Below are 15936 nucleotides of genomic sequence, written 5' to 3' on the forward strand. Positions count from 1 at the left end.
GCATGTTCTCACTCATAGGTGGGAATTGAACAATGAGAACACTTAGACACAGGGTGGGGAACATCACACACTGGGGCCTGTCGTGGGGTTGGGGGAGCAGGGAGGGATAGCATTCAGAGAAATACCTAATGTAAACGACGAGTTAATGGGTGCAGCACACCAACATGGCACATGTATACATATGTAACAAACCTGCACATTGTGCACATGCACCCTAGAACTTAAAGTATAATAATAAAAAAAAGATTGCTAATTTTCAGAAGACAAGAGAATTATTCCAACTGTCAATTTAAGACATTACAATCATATTGAAACATCTTCCATTATTGTGATACAGATTTTCCTAAAGATTCATTCACAAATCCTCTAAGAACATTTTTTTAACTTGTAAAAATAACTAACTTACCTGTTTTTTCCTTTTGTTCTCTATGCCTGAAAAAATGGATAATGTCTTTTGGATTAGCTACCCGATCCACAAATTTCTGGCTAAAGCGAAGAACACTGAAAGGTTCAAAGCCTCCACTATAGTCCACCTGAAAACACAGAATAATCTATGAAGGCTAGGAAACAACAATTTGCCAATTTTAAAAAAACATACTAATCCTTCAGTAGTCAGTGTTTATGCTTGATACTTTCAAATTTATGAATTAATTTTCTACAGTAGCTCATGATGGAGCTATATCATTTATCCTATTGACAAACTAATGTTTGAAAAGTTTATAAGCATAAGCAACATACTTTGTTCGACAGAATCAAGGTATTGCAATAATTTCCACAATGCAGAATGATTACATCTCCCCCTGATAACACTAATAGTCTAGGTACCTACCGGGCAAACCATCTGAAAAGGAGACAGAATTTCTAAACAATTTTCTGCACTTTTAAAACAAACAAACAAACACACACCAAAATAAAATACTAGCCCTAGATACATTAGTAAATTGGTCTATCACCTTAGAGATGTGCCTCACGGGAACCATGAATGCTAGGAAAATCCAGGTAATAAAGAATCAAATCTGTGAGCCTTGAGAAATGACTACCTCCAAAACATGGTATCTCACTGAAACTGAGAACTTCTCTCAAGGTAGGCTCTTTCTACAGAAGTCTGTAGTAGTCAACAGACCTTTACAAAGACAAATATCACCTTTCTTTCTCAGAGATATGTTCTCCTAAACTAGCTGTTCCCAAAGCATGCTCTGGGGACCAGCACTGCACCACCTCACAGCTTATCCAGACTGCTCCCTAACTGAAGTGCTCCTGCTTTCACTCATCATCAGTATCGCTAAGGTTTTTTGTTCATTTATTTGATATTTGTGTATTATGTCTCTCTTCACATCTCTACCTCCTGTAAGCTCAACGAATTCAAAACCTCATCTGTTTTATCATCCCTATATCCTGTACCATCCATAATAGCAGGTACTCAACAGGATTTAGTCAATGAATTCATGAATGTCTTTTAGTCAGTACAATGCAGTTTTGTAATATTACTTGTAAGACAGTATGTGCTGTTTTATGAATGAATTCGTAATTTACTGTGCTTAGGAAAAGAAATGCCAATTTTCTATTAAAGTCTGGTTAGTTGTAATGCTGTTAGGCAGACACAGATGAGAAAATTGGGATCATCTGCCATAATGAAGCGAACTGTGTGATTCCCTTAAAGTAATTCTTTTTATATGACCCAGACCATCTCTTCTTTTTTTTTTTTTTTTTTGAGATGGAGTCTCACTTTGTCACCCATGCTGGAGTGCAGTGGCACAATCTCAGCTTCCTGCAACCTCTAACCTCTGCCTCCCAGGTTCAAGTGATTCTCATGCTTCGGCCTCCCAAGTAGTTGGGATTACAGGCACGCGCCACCATACCTGGCTAATTTTTGTATTTTAAGTAGAGACGGGGTTTCGCCATGTTGCTCAGGCTGGTCTCGAACTCCTGATCTCAGATGATTCAGCCACCTCGGCCTCCCACAGTGCTGGGATTACAGGCATGAGCCACCATGCCCACCCTTACCCAGATCATCTCTACAGCTACCATGTTATAAAACAGAAAATACTAAATGCTAAAGCTATTAGGTCTCCCCTTCAAACTCCTCATTTATAAATGTTTGGTCATTAACAAATTTTATTGGATTTCCTCAATGTTCTAGGTATGCTGTTCGGGGCCAGGGATACAACCATAAATAAATACAATCGTGGCTGCCAAGAAATTCACAAACTGACTGGGAAGACAAACATGTAAACAGATCATTGGAAGCAGAATGTGAGTGAGTGGTGCTATAAGAGGTATGAACAAAGTTGAATGAGGACACAAAGGAAGAAGCATGTTCTCTGCGGGGAGGTCCAGAAAGGCTTCTTTGAAGAGGGAAGCTTTAGGTGAGTGCTGAAGAAGATATAGAGAAAGGAGGAGGGAAGTGTGTCTCATGCAGCAGGATCAACGTGGACAACGGTTCCAGTGAAATAAACTCCACTGTGCCCAGGGAACAGTAGCTTTTGGTCCGCTGAGACTTGAGCTTTGGATGTGATGGAAGGAAAAGGAGGAGCTGAAATGTTTGGTTTAGATCAGACCATGTAGACCCCTGAATGCTAACCTAAAAAAGTTTAGACTTTTTCCTGTTAGTGCTAGGGAACAATTAAGTTATTTTTAGCAGAAAAGACATGCAAAACTGTATTTTACAAAGATCATTTTGGCATTAGTTTGGAGACAGAAGGAAACTGGAGGCAGAGTCCTGGTAGGAGGCTGCAGCAATAGGCCAGAAAGTGTTAATAAGGGCTTCACTATACCAGCAACAGTGGGATAAAGAAACGGGACCAGATTACCTACTGTGCACCAGACACTACTTAATCCATTTAGATCTCATAAATCTATGAAGCATTAGGTTGGTGCAGAAGTAATTGCAGTTTTTGCCATTACTTTCAATGACAAAACCCGCAAATACTTTTGCACCAACCTAATACAAACCAAGGGATAAGAGATGCAGTTGCTCAAGGTCATACAACTAGTGGCTGGGCCAGAATGAAGCTCAGGAAGTCTGGCTCTAGACTATACTCCTTACCTCCACAGTCTACATCCCAGGACATCTCAAATTTTAATGAACCTATACATTTGTTGGAGATTTTTGTTAAAATACAGTGGGTTCTGATGCAGGGTCTGAGACAGCATTTTTAACAATTTCCCAGGTGACAACAACATTGCTGGTTTAAAGACTACACTCTTCGGTACCAGGCCTCAGGGGACTCCCGGAGATATAGAACAACAAGGAAGTCTACGTGAAGATTTTGAAGTCATCACTCTATTGGTGGTCATTAAAGCTGTATGCCTACACTGAAACGACAGCTAACTATGAGATGGGAGGGATACAGATAACTCAGAGAATGCCCAAAGGTAATTCAGCAGGATAAGACATGATCTATTGGATTTAACAATTAAAGGTCATCTTTTCCACTAGATATGGTGAAGTCAGAGCCTTGGTTATAGTGAACTGAAGAAGAGAAAGTTAGATGAGAGATATAGGTCATATACTTTTGCTTTGAAAGAGAGTAAGCAACATGGGGTAGGAGTTAGGAAAAGGGAAAAGCATAGTGGTAAAGAACAGGTCTGTTGTTGTTTGTTTTTAACACGATAGAAAGGATAAGCAGATTTATAGGCACAGGAAACAATCCTAATAATAACCAAAATAAATAAACTGTACATAGATTAGAAGGATGCGTTATGGGAAAAAAAAATAAGAAGAAAAGAGGAAGCAGAAGAAAGTGAGTGAAATCAGGAGCACTGATTTCACTCAATGGAAGTGGGAAGTGTCTTCCCACTCTCCTGATTTCACTCAGGAGAGAAGGTAGGGGCTGCAATCTTGATGGTAGGGCCTCAGTGAGGTGACACGGAAGCAGACTAAAGGGAGATAAGAGCACATGCCACATGCCCAAGAAACTGCGAGAAGGCCAAGGTGTCTGGAATGAAGTGAGTAGAGGAGGTAGTTAAAGATGAAGTCAGAGAGCTCAGCCAATCTATTAAATATAACAACAAATTATTTAGAAAATGAGAAAAATAAGTTACCAAACCTATCACTTAAACTGTGATTAACTCAAATCCTTATACCTTTGTTTCCGCCTCCAATGGTGATTGCTCTTCTGATTACTATGAGCACTCTCCTCACTACTTTTCAAAGAAACCATGTAAACTGTACATTACTATGCTTTGAAAATTAATAATATTCAATCTGTATAAATAGGACTTACTCGCAGTCGTACAAGAGGCTTCTCTGGCTGGCGAGAATTACCCAGACGTTCCCGTTCAGCCTTTTCAAGCATTTCTTCAATCTCAAAATTTTTAAAAAGATTAAAAAATAAAGTAGTAAATTGAGTTCACCTTGGTTGAATAGCAGCTTATTACCACAGGAATTTTCCTGAACTACATAATCATCTTTATTTCCCAGGTCATTTATGACACCTTTTCAAATATACCTTCTTGTAATGCTCCTTTAATACTATTCCTTAATGTTTTACTTTCATGAAAGTTCTTTATAATTTTTCAATCTCTAAAGTAATTCTTTTAGAATAAAATTTAAAATATTACTACTCATGTTTCAATTTTCTACTCATGTTTCAATAAGGCTTTCCTCATCTTACCAACTTAAAACCAAGTAAGTCTAGTTTTTGCAGTCATATGATCCATGGGAGACTCACCAGAAGATTTGGGGATCTATAAGCAAGGACTTTGGATTATTTATCTTGGAAGAGTTCAAGGTAAAAGAAAATAAGACTGATGTTTTCAAATATTGGAGTTGTCTCATACTTTCAGAGGACAAGATTATAACATTTTAGACTTGAAAGAGATCTGAAGACAAAAGCACTTATTCTATATTGTTCTTAAGGGGAAAACCAAGTTACAAGGAGACAGTATTAGATTCTTTTCATAAATGGTTGTGTGCATAGTGATTAGATATCTTCAGATGGCCAACTTCATAGTCGAACAATTCTAGTTCTCAGAAAGTTCTCGTGTTGGAACAAAAACTGCCTTCTTATAACTTGGTTCTGATCTCAAGAACAATACAGAACAAGTGTTTTTGTACTCAGATTTCTTTCACATCTAAGATTTTATAATCTTGTCCTTTAAACTGTAACAATGAAGTCCAACAGAACTTTCTGCAATTTTTTTATATATGCATATTCAATTTTTTTATATGTGCATTTTCAATACGGCTGCCAAAACCACATGTGGGTATAGACTACTTGAAATGTGGTTAGTACAAGTGAGAAACTGAATTTTAAATTTAAATGTAATTAATTATATATAAACAGCCACATGTGCTAGTGACTACCATATCAGAGAGCACATAGAAAATCTGTAAGAACATGATCTCCTAGGTCAATTATTTCAATCCAACAAGCATTTATAGAGCATCTTTTTGCCAGGTACTAGGACAAGTGCTGAGACAGAAAAGTAACACATGGGCCTGTTCTCAAAGAGTTCAGAAGAGAATCACATGCTTATAAATAATAATATAACCTAACTAAGTACAATAATAGAAAGGTACATAAAATACAGTGATGACAGAAAGTTATGTGCACACTTGGTGTTTAAAATGAACCTCTATTACTTTAATGTCACCAGCATCTACTTTACTCTCTGGATTCATGTCACCAAAGCCCACAGGATTTAGGTGAAGTTCATACAGTGGACCTCAACCAGAGGTGATTTTGCTTCTCTAAGGACATTTGGCAAGGTCAGTAAACACTGATTGTCACGACCAGTTAGAAGGGGTACTACTGGCATCTAGTGGGTACAAACCAGGGAGAATACTGCTAAACATCCCAGAGTGCACAGAACTGCCTTTCACAATAAAGAATTATTAGTACAAAATGTCAACTAAGCCAAGGTTGAAAAACGCAGGGCTGACTCCAGGGAAAGGCACATGACTCAGGCCTGGATCAATCAATGCAAAAGCAAGTAATGCATTTTCTATCTCTTTGCCTTGAGAGATTGGATTTACGGATGCCAGAATTTTAACCTACATTTGAGTTTCTGGAGTCAATCATCTTGAAACAAGCACACTTTTAGTTACGTGAGCTACACATTGCTCAAAAAACTGTGACACTGAATGAATTACCCTATCTAAGGTTCAGTTCCTCTAAACTACAGACGGTAGAACCTACTCACATATAGCATTGGTGGCTGCTAGATTAAATGCTGTCAACAGTGCACATCACATACAGTAAATCAGTATCACTGGTCATAATTATTATCATTGTTCCTATATTACATGATTTTTCATGAAAATAAAACATAGTAGGACAGCTGACACAGAGTAAGAACTGAGTGTCAGCAAGTGATGCTAATTAAGCTGTCAACCCACATATTATGAAATGCATTAATCCACCCAACCTTAGTAGTGGCTGAAATTTTCTACAGAGATTTAGGGGTGGCAATACGCATAGAGAGGGAGGTTTGGGACTTGCGTTGCAGCAATAGGATGGACAGCAAACACATTTTTCACATTTTATTTGGGGTAGTTTTCAGGGCAAAAGGGACGCCTAATACAGATTATTAGAAGCTAAGGCTTTTCCCACATGATAGCCCCTCATTCCTCAATCAGAGTTGCTGCCTGCTTTCAGAAATAAAATGAACAAATCATCAAATCGGGATTAAAAAGGAGAAAAGATTATGTATTACGTTTTTGAAAAGGAAGAAAGAAACTAGGAGAGAGATTTAATTAAAGGTTTTTTTTAACATCCATTATTCTTCCCTCTCAATGACTTAAAAAAAAAATCTTGGACACAATTAAACACATTCACTGAAGAACAGTGTCCTTACAGGCTTCAGGAGAATGTAATCAACATAAAGGCTTCCCTCTACTCTATTACATTACTTAATTGAAGGTGAATAATTCTTCAACTAAAGTAGATCTCATTGACTTTATCAAAAAGAATTACCTTCTCCAAACAGAAGCTTTGTATGGCTTGGGTTACTTTAGGATTATCTGGGTTAAAAATATCTGGGTGATTAGCCAGAACAATATCCTCCATGAAAAACTGCCGCACTGTGTGAAGAGGAATTTTCTGCATATTCATCTTCCTCCCTTTAATACGCAGCAAACCAACATGTCTGAAATGGAGAGAAATGAACACCACGTCACAGTGTAAATTTCCTCAAGAAAATGTGCACATGAAAGCTTCCATATTTCTTAAGTTTCTACAAAAATGCTTCTTTAATTATACTCTTAAAAATAAATGTTTCTGCTAATTTAACCTTAATGTTATCACAGGAAAATATGGTAGACATTTTCCTTCCCCAGAGTAAAATCAACTCATCCATTATTATTCCTGTCTGGTCAGTCTTATAAGGAAAGATAGACATAATAAGTATAATAAAATAATATCAGGACTATGATGGTAGCATATGTAGACTATAGTATTACATCTATATACCTATGTATATGTACATACATGTACACATATAGACAAAATGATTTTGCAGTGGACTCATGAAGAAAAAAAACCAATGAACATAGATTCTACTACCATATTCCTTTACCCTATTATCATTATAACAATCAGAACAAGTGATAAAGCCCACGATAAAAATTGAGTTTAATCACTGTTAACTACTTCTTAAAATCACATTATTCCCCCAAAAATGTTTTAAAAATGAGATATACGATATTGTACTTATAATCAGAAAATTTTCTTTTTTTTTTTTTTTTTTTTTTTTTTTTTTTTTTTTTTTTTTATTTTTTATTATAAAATTTTTTTTTTTTTTTTTTTTTTTTCCTTTTTTCCTTTTTTTTGAAAATTTTCAATTAACTGGTTTTAGGAGAATTTTTTATAAATGAACTTTATGAAATTGGTAATCATCAACCTAAAGCATCTAACTTGAAATATAATAAAAATGTGCATCTTGAATTTGCCTAATGAGCAGCAAAATAACACCAATTGGATGCTCTTTTTGAAAATGGCTTAAAATCTGGAAAAACAATAAGACTACATAGGAGGATCAATTTTCAAAAATAAATCTATCATATAAATTACAATACTGCCAGTTAGTGGTAACCTTAACATAGGCCTTAAACCTATCAGATGATTAGTTATTATAGCAAAGATTTCTTAAAAATTGGCTCAAAATATATAACAATCACTCACTTCTTTACAGCTTCTCCTGGGGAAAGAGAAGTAACCACTGAGCTTCCCGGTTGTGAGATATAAAACAGCTGTTGTTCATTTTTGGTTGGAGCTATTTTACACTCATGTTCATGGCCCCAGATAACAAGATCAATGAAGTCATCCAAAAATTGTTCTGGAATGAAGTTAGTACTTCCATGTTTACTCCTGTATCAAGATTTTGAAAAATATAAATTTGATTAGAAAAATTTCATATTAATGAAGTCTACACAGATCTTTCTTTTTCCATTCACTAAAGATTTTATTGCATCCTTCTATGTGCCAGAAAGTGTGCACAGGATTGGGAATGTAAAAATCATCAATACTAATTCCTGACCTTGAGAGCTTTACAAACTTATAGGACACAGACAAGTAGAAACCCTAAAAGAGGAAGCAGTCAATTCAACATTTGGAGGAAGATCATGAAAGGTTTTACATAGGAAGGATTTCCCCTTTGGTCAATAAGAAAAGCATGAACTCTATCAATAGTAGAAATCTATAAATCAGTCTAACTATACACTAGAGAAGACATACAGAAAATGAAAGTAAGTTAAGTATAAATATGTCCAGTAATCTCTTAACATTATCTTTTTACTAATAAATATAATGGGAGTAAAACTGTCAATCTCACATAAATGCTAAGAGTTTTCAATATCAAGTATTAAATAAGTGATTTGCAAACTATGGTCTTATACCTGTATCAGTTATTATTTAAAGATACATGAAATGCAAGGTGAGAGAAGACAAGAAGGAATAGTTTTCCCTAATATTAACTTACATCATTGGAGATTCAAGTAAAAGTGTTCACATACTTTAACCCCGAGCATTCATTTAATCCAACCCAATATTCTTTCATTCACCCAACAAATACTGTTACCCATACATTGTCTACTTTATGTCAGATGTCCCAGGCTTCTTCCAGATACGGAAGACACAGCAGTGAACAAAGTCCTTGTTCCAGTGTGGGAAGAAGCAATACAGGTTGAGTCCCTAAGCTGAAAATCCAAAATCCAAAATATTTTAAGCGCCAACATGGCACCACAAATGGTAAATTCCACACATAAATACTTCACACAAACTTTGTTTCATGCACAAAATTATTTTAAAACATGTATAAAATTAACTTAAGGCCATGTGTGTAAGATATATAAAAAATGTAAACAAATTTCATATTTAGACTTGGGTTCCATCCCCAACATAAGTGCAAATATTCCAAAATCTGAAAAATCCAAAATCTTAAAACACTTCTGGTCCCAAGCATTTCAGATAAGGGATACTCAATGTGTCATACAATATGTATACACATGTGTGTATGTATGCACACGCATAACTTGTTAGTGATAGGTGCTATAAAGAAAAATAAAGGGAAAAGTGACATAGAAGTGGCATTCCCCCCTCTACATATACAGGGTAGTCAGGAAAGTCCTCTCTGGCTAGCGTCAAATGAGCACAGAACTGAAATGAAGCATCAATACGCAGAGAAAGAAAGTCCTAAGCAGTAGAAGAGCAGATGGTGCTGAAGTGGGAATGTGTTCAGTGAATTCAAGGAACAGCAAGGAAAACAGAAGGGCTAAGTAGAATAAATGCAGAAAGACAGAAAATAAAATCAAAGAGTACACAGGCTTTTGCATCCAGGAGTGTTTTTATGTAAAAAACATACATCTAAGGTATAAGATTATCACAACTACTAAAGAAAAGCAGAATAATTCCCAAATACAAAATGATGCCATTGTGCCTTGAGTGCTGGTTCTTTCCTAGAAGAAGAAGGGAGGATGATGCTGGTAGGCTGACTGTAGTTTGTGACCTAGAAGTGATCACAATATCCTTGTTGAAAGATTTTGCATGACCAAGTCATCTGCAGATTCAGATTCTTTATTCTTTGAAACAAGAGAAAAAAAACAGTTGATGTAGAGAAACAAACGGGAAATAAGGCAAAATGCAGAAGGCTCAAGATTCTCACCCAATCTGAGAAGATCTTTTTTTTTTAAAATAACTCTTACAAAAGCAGAAGCATCTTAAGAATGCACACGGTGACAAATGAATCTAACAGCATTACCAAAGAATCACATAACCACAGTGAAGGGGGTGGGGAGAAAAGGAGCTAAGTAAGTTTGGAAAATTATGTTTCAATTAGATACAGAAAGGCTAAAGACTAAAATAACTTACATAAACATTGTAACCTAGTTGGGGAAGTTGTTTTGCACAGGGATATGAGTTAGTAATTTTGAAATTACTTTATGATTTCAAATTATACTAGAATTGGAAATATAATTAAACCAGGATTGAAAAAATAAGTAAATATATACATTTATAATATGACCCAGGCTTCTGTTAGACAAAGAAGTCACAAGTAAGGAAAGGGAGAAGACAAAAATGGACCTTGTAGGGCTGGATTAGAATCAGTCTGAACTTATCATTGGTTTTTTAAGCACATATATAGACGTGTATGTATGCATGCGTTACTATACACACATATATCTATTTCCATAACTCTGTTTATTCAGAGTGCTGAGCAAGCCCTGGTAGCAGTAAGCACACCTACCACCCATTTGTGGGTTTCTGAATACCACTCTCCAACAAAAAGAATCACAGAACCTTGGAGAAATGGTTGATTCCAGGGCTAAGTAGGAAAATATCAGGTTGGTGCAAAAGTAATTATGATTTTTGCCATTGTAAGAGCCAAGAGCCTTGAGCATCTTGAAGTACCAAAAAGCTAAGGTCATGCTCCCCAAACAGGTGGGGAGACATTGAAAGGACACAGCAGCCAACATAAAAGAGAATGCAATGGTCAAAGCTGGAACAATCTGAGGAACAGTAGCAACTAAAAAACTGATAGTACTGGATCTTCAAGTCCATAATGACATAAATAAATAAGTAAATAGAGAAGAAGGGACAAATTTTCCTTACAGAGAATTCCATTAATAAATATAGAAAGAATGAAGGAAATCAAAACTTACAATTAAAATACCACAGTATTAATTATTGGAAATAAGATCACCCATGGATGCTAAAATTAGTGGGTAAAAGTTTAAGGTGAAATGGGATATTTGCATAGTCTCAAAGTATTTTCCCAAAAATATTTATTAACTGAAAAGTAGAAAATGGAAACTTTACAGGAGAGAAACCTGTTATACATCCCCTTCATCAAATGATGAGAGGGGCAATGAGAAAAATCAACATCATATGGTGACTACCCATTCCCCTTACCAACGCTGCCATTCTACCTTTCATTCTTGCTTAAATTCTTAGAATTACTTATGAGTTTTCCTTTTAACTCATCATCCCTACTTTGACATAGCACAAAATAGTGGTAGACCTGGGAAGCTCTATGGAAGAGAAGGAACAAAACCCAGTGGTGCAAAGTTATATGAAGACCACACATATCTGAACTCTGGCCTGCTCCTCCTTTGAAACTCACAGTTTATTCAAGAACTCACACATAAGGCAACACAAGTCAGCCTCTTAAACCCTTTCTTTTACCGAGTATTTAACATAAGTCTGCATTCACTGAATGCACAGAGTAGCCTGCGTTCAATAAATGTGTTCAATAAATATAGTTGGCCCTCTGTATCGGCAGATTCGTGGATTCAACCAAAGATTGAAATATTCAGGAAAAAAACAATAAAAAATAACAATGAAAAATATAAATTTTTAAAGCAATATAGTATAACAACTATTTAAACAGTATTTACACTGTATCAGGTATTACAAGTAATCTAGAGATGATTTAAAGTACACAGGAGGATATATGTAGCTTATATGCAAATGCTATACCGCTTTATTCAAGGGATTTCAGCATCCCAGGATTTTAGGTCCTGGACCCAACACCCCCCGTGGATACCAAGGGACAACTGTAATAAATTACATAGTCAGGCCCCAAATCCTTTGAGTTCTTCCCTTACAACTTCTCAGGTGTGTCCCTCCCATTTCTGTTTCATTGCCATCACTGTCACCACCTCATATTTTTACTGCAGTGATCAGATAATAAATCTTGCTTCTTCAAGTCTGTCTTCTTTTCAATCAATCCTATATCCTGTCAACAGATTAAACTTCTTAAAACTACTAACAAAAGAAAGGTAATCTAGCTATATTTGTATATTCTGGAAGAACACTTGCATATATGCAGCAGGAAACATATATAAGAATGTTCATAACAGCAAGATTTATAAAAGCAAAAAACTCCTGTTCACTGACAGGAGGCAAAGCATAACTGTGCACATCAGTAAAAATAAATTACATTTCTAAGCATCAAAATAGATGAATCTCAGTAATGTAATGCTGAAAATAAGTTGGCTGTAAAATATATAGCATAATATGAGTACACATGTGATTAAACAGCAAAAAAAAGCAATGAAATAATTAATTCAAAATTAATAATGCTTCCCTTTGGGATAAGGGGAAGCAGGTGGGATCAGGGAAAAGGAATGGGATAATGGAATGGATAATCCAACAAAAAGATTCTACCTTTTTGTTGAATTGAGGAGTATTCATGGTGTATGCCTTACCATATGTTGCAAATATTCTCACTAAAGACAATTTCAAAACGAAATCACACAAAGCAAACCTATGTTTTGTCTGATCCTGCACTGACAACATTGAAAGATTAAGGGCATTTCACTGAAATAGGTGAGTTCAGAAACAGATCTGGGAAACCTCAGCACTTGGCTCAAACTTTTTCAGAGAAAACTTTTACCTGTTCTGATGAATCACAAATAAGTTAAACCAAGAGTTCTCATCTTCTTTTGGTCTCAACATTGTTACTTTTTTATTGACAAACATTCGATAGAGCCTTTCATCTGGAATGGATCCTGAAATGGACATTACATTATTTTTAAATTGTTTTCTTACTTTGGCTTAAAAAATGAATCTATTTTGCTTCTAAATTATGTCCTTTTCAAAGTATTTCACTTTACTGTTGGGAGATACATTTGAATTCTGGAATCATTTATAAATGGGTATGTTCCAGGTTCTTTTTTTTATCTTTTTTTGTTTTGTTTTTAATTGAGACAGGGTCTTGCTCTGTTGTCTAGGCTGGTCTCAAACTCCTGGGTTCAAGCAATCTTCTCGCCTCAGCCTCCCTAAGTGCTGTGATTACAGGCATAAGCCACCATGCCTGGCTGCTCCAGGGTTTTGTTTTGTTTTTTCAACAGAGTCTTGCTCTATTGCCCAGGCTGGAGTGCTGGTATGATCTCGGCTCACTGCAACCTCCACCTCCTGGGTTCAAGTGATTCTCGTGCCTCAGCCTCCTGAGTTGCTGGGATTACAGCATGCACCACCACGTCTGGCTAATTTTTGCACTTTTAGTAGAGATGGGGTTTCACCACATTGGACAGGCTGGTCTTGAACTCCTGATCTCAAGTGATCCACCTGCCTCGGACTCCCAAAGTGCTGAAATTGCAAGCATGTGCCACCATGCCCGGCCTGTTCCAGGTTCTTGATAAACAGTAGTTAGTTGCATTAAAAAAACATTTTCCATTTCAGGCATATATATGTTCAAAACCAGCAAAATGTGGAATAAAAATGTGAGTTTCCTATGCTTAAATTCTTATTAAAACTTCTAGTAATACTATTTTTCACCATCCCTTTGTTATAAATTATATATTCTTCTAACATATATATTATAACATGCAGAAATAAGTATTAAAAGGGATGATAAAAGTGTATTTAAAAACAATACTCTTATATTGTTTTAAATAAAATATATTGTGCTTTTTAAATAACTCAATGACTTTCAAACAATTCTCATATTCTGTAAGTTCATCTTGATCTAGTGAAAGAAACTAACAAAGCCAAGTCAACAAAATAGTTACAAACATTAAATATTATGAAAGGAGAAAAAGCCAGGATGCTAAGATGGAGAATTAACACTATCGAATTAAAAGGGTGGACAACACTGCTACTTTATATACAGATTAGAGAGGGTCTCAGAAGGAAAGCCAACAATGTAGAGGTCTAGGAGTTAGAAGTGGCCTAGCTCCCAAGGAGAATTCCACAGGAGTGGCCAATGGAATAAATGTCTAAGGTGGAATGCAGAACATGTAACTGGAGACAAAAATGTCAAGGCACACAAAGCCCAAGGCATTAGAAGATTAATCTACTTCAGTGTTGAAACACTGAAAACACGCGCAAAATTGAAGGTGGGTAAGTAGTAAAAAGTCTGAGAGAAAAAGCAATGCAGTTTAGCCAGATGGCAGAACCTTAAAGGGAACAGGGTGTTTGCAGGCAGACAAGGAAGCAGTGGGTGGAGCAAGGAGAACAGTGATTCCCGCTTTTGTCCAAAAGCCCAGGGGTAAGAGAATTGCATGGGACACAGGAACCTCAGGGGTCAGTTGGGCTTCACTGAAGGTTAGAAAGTAGAGACAACATTCAGAGAAGAGATAATAATGAGGAATCTGATAATTATAAAAAGAGTTCCTAGAGTTTATAATGAAGGCTGGGGGACAGAGAAAGATGCAGGGTGGAGACACAGTCTAGTTAAGGAAGGTATAATAGAACAGGATAAGATAAGAGTTTGGGAGAAAATGGATGACTGGAGAGATGTGCTTCCGGTGGTGACTGAGGCATAATGAAATCTGTCCTTAGTGTGAATGGAGGAGGAAAGGGCAATTTTCTGGAGATATGATCCCTAATAACACTGCAGTGATTAAAACAACTGTTAATAGCTTTTTTTAGAAAAGTATATTTCACTTCCTGCTATATCACTTGCTGAATCAGATGTAACATCCAGATTTCACTTTCCTTATCTCTAAAATATAAATAACCATGATGCTTTTCTACTTGCCAGAGGTGTTCTGAAAGCTGGACAAAATTATAAGCTAGTGGTATTGTACAGTGAAGTATTAGACCTTTCAAAGACTTCCAAGATATCAAAGTGCAGTTTTGCTAATTATTCTATAATTCTAACATTCAGGATTCTACATCTGAGTCTAAAAAAACCCCAAAATAATAAATAGTAACGAAAAGACATTTTCTCACCAAAAACTTTTACCAAAACCATCATTTTTTTATAGTCACCAATAAATAATAATAAGGTTTGCCCCATTTTTTCCAAACAGATACAAACTTATCTTCAAAATTTCACTTCTCAATTGTTTGAAGAATCATGCATGGACATAAAGAGTAAAATAAAACTGTCTTACCTAAACCATATAGCGCAATCTTTGTGCTTCCTTTTTGAAGCAAAACTGGACTAATGTCTATCTTCTCCACGGACATTGAACGTCCAAAGTGATTTACAAATCCAGCACAACTTAAAATGTCCAGGGCGCAAAGTGCATCTGCCTACATAAAATAATTTCAAAGAATGTTAGTGTGTATGTAAAAGTATCTGCATGAATATCATATCACCCGTTAAAAGCATACTCCATATACTACTTACAAAAACATAGATGAGGACAGTGTCTTCTCAAAGCAAAATTACAATAGTAAAAGTATTTGCTACATTTTTTTGTACTACAAATCACCTACAGCAACTGGAATCCCATGCCAAATGCAAGGTTAACATCTCACCAAAACTTAGGATGTCTTGGCCACAAAAAAATAAAAATCAGTCATGAGATAAAAGCTTTGTAATATTAAGCAAACCTCTTAAAGCCTGGGGAAAAAAGACCATAGATCATCAGCGATTCATAATATTAGTAACCAGATAAAATGAAAAAATACTTTGAGGGTAGGATCTCTAGTCTTACCTCCATATCAAACAGATAATCTAATTGAGATTAGATTACCTAACAGATAGTCTAAATTGAGATTAGATTACCTAACAGATAGTCTAAATTGAGATTAGATTACC

General features: G+C 35.9%; 1 protein-coding gene across 1 annotated transcript in view; it reads right to left on the bottom strand.

The window, feature by feature from the left end:
• MRE11A (MRE11 meiotic recombination 11 homolog A (S. cerevisiae)) overlaps positions 1 to 15936 on the bottom strand; it is an 85937-nt gene that overhangs the window by 54989 nt on the left and 15012 nt on the right. Inside the window, exons 6-11 of the mRNA XM_011926570.1 lie at positions 15284 to 15425; positions 12838 to 12952; positions 8127 to 8312; positions 6921 to 7092; positions 4227 to 4307; positions 407 to 533 (exon numbers count right to left, since the gene is read on the bottom strand). Coding sequence (XP_011781960.1) covers positions 407 to 533; positions 4227 to 4307; positions 6921 to 7092; positions 8127 to 8312; positions 12838 to 12952; positions 15284 to 15425 — 823 coding nt within the window. The remainder of the gene's footprint in view (positions 1 to 406; positions 534 to 4226; positions 4308 to 6920; positions 7093 to 8126; positions 8313 to 12837; positions 12953 to 15283; positions 15426 to 15936) is intronic.

The sequence above is a fragment of the Colobus angolensis genome, unplaced genomic scaffold, assembly GCF_000951035.1.
Source record: "Colobus angolensis palliatus isolate OR3802 unplaced genomic scaffold, Cang.pa_1.0 Scaffold7, whole genome shotgun sequence".
Lineage (NCBI taxonomy): Eukaryota > Metazoa > Chordata > Mammalia > Primates > Cercopithecidae > Colobus > Colobus angolensis.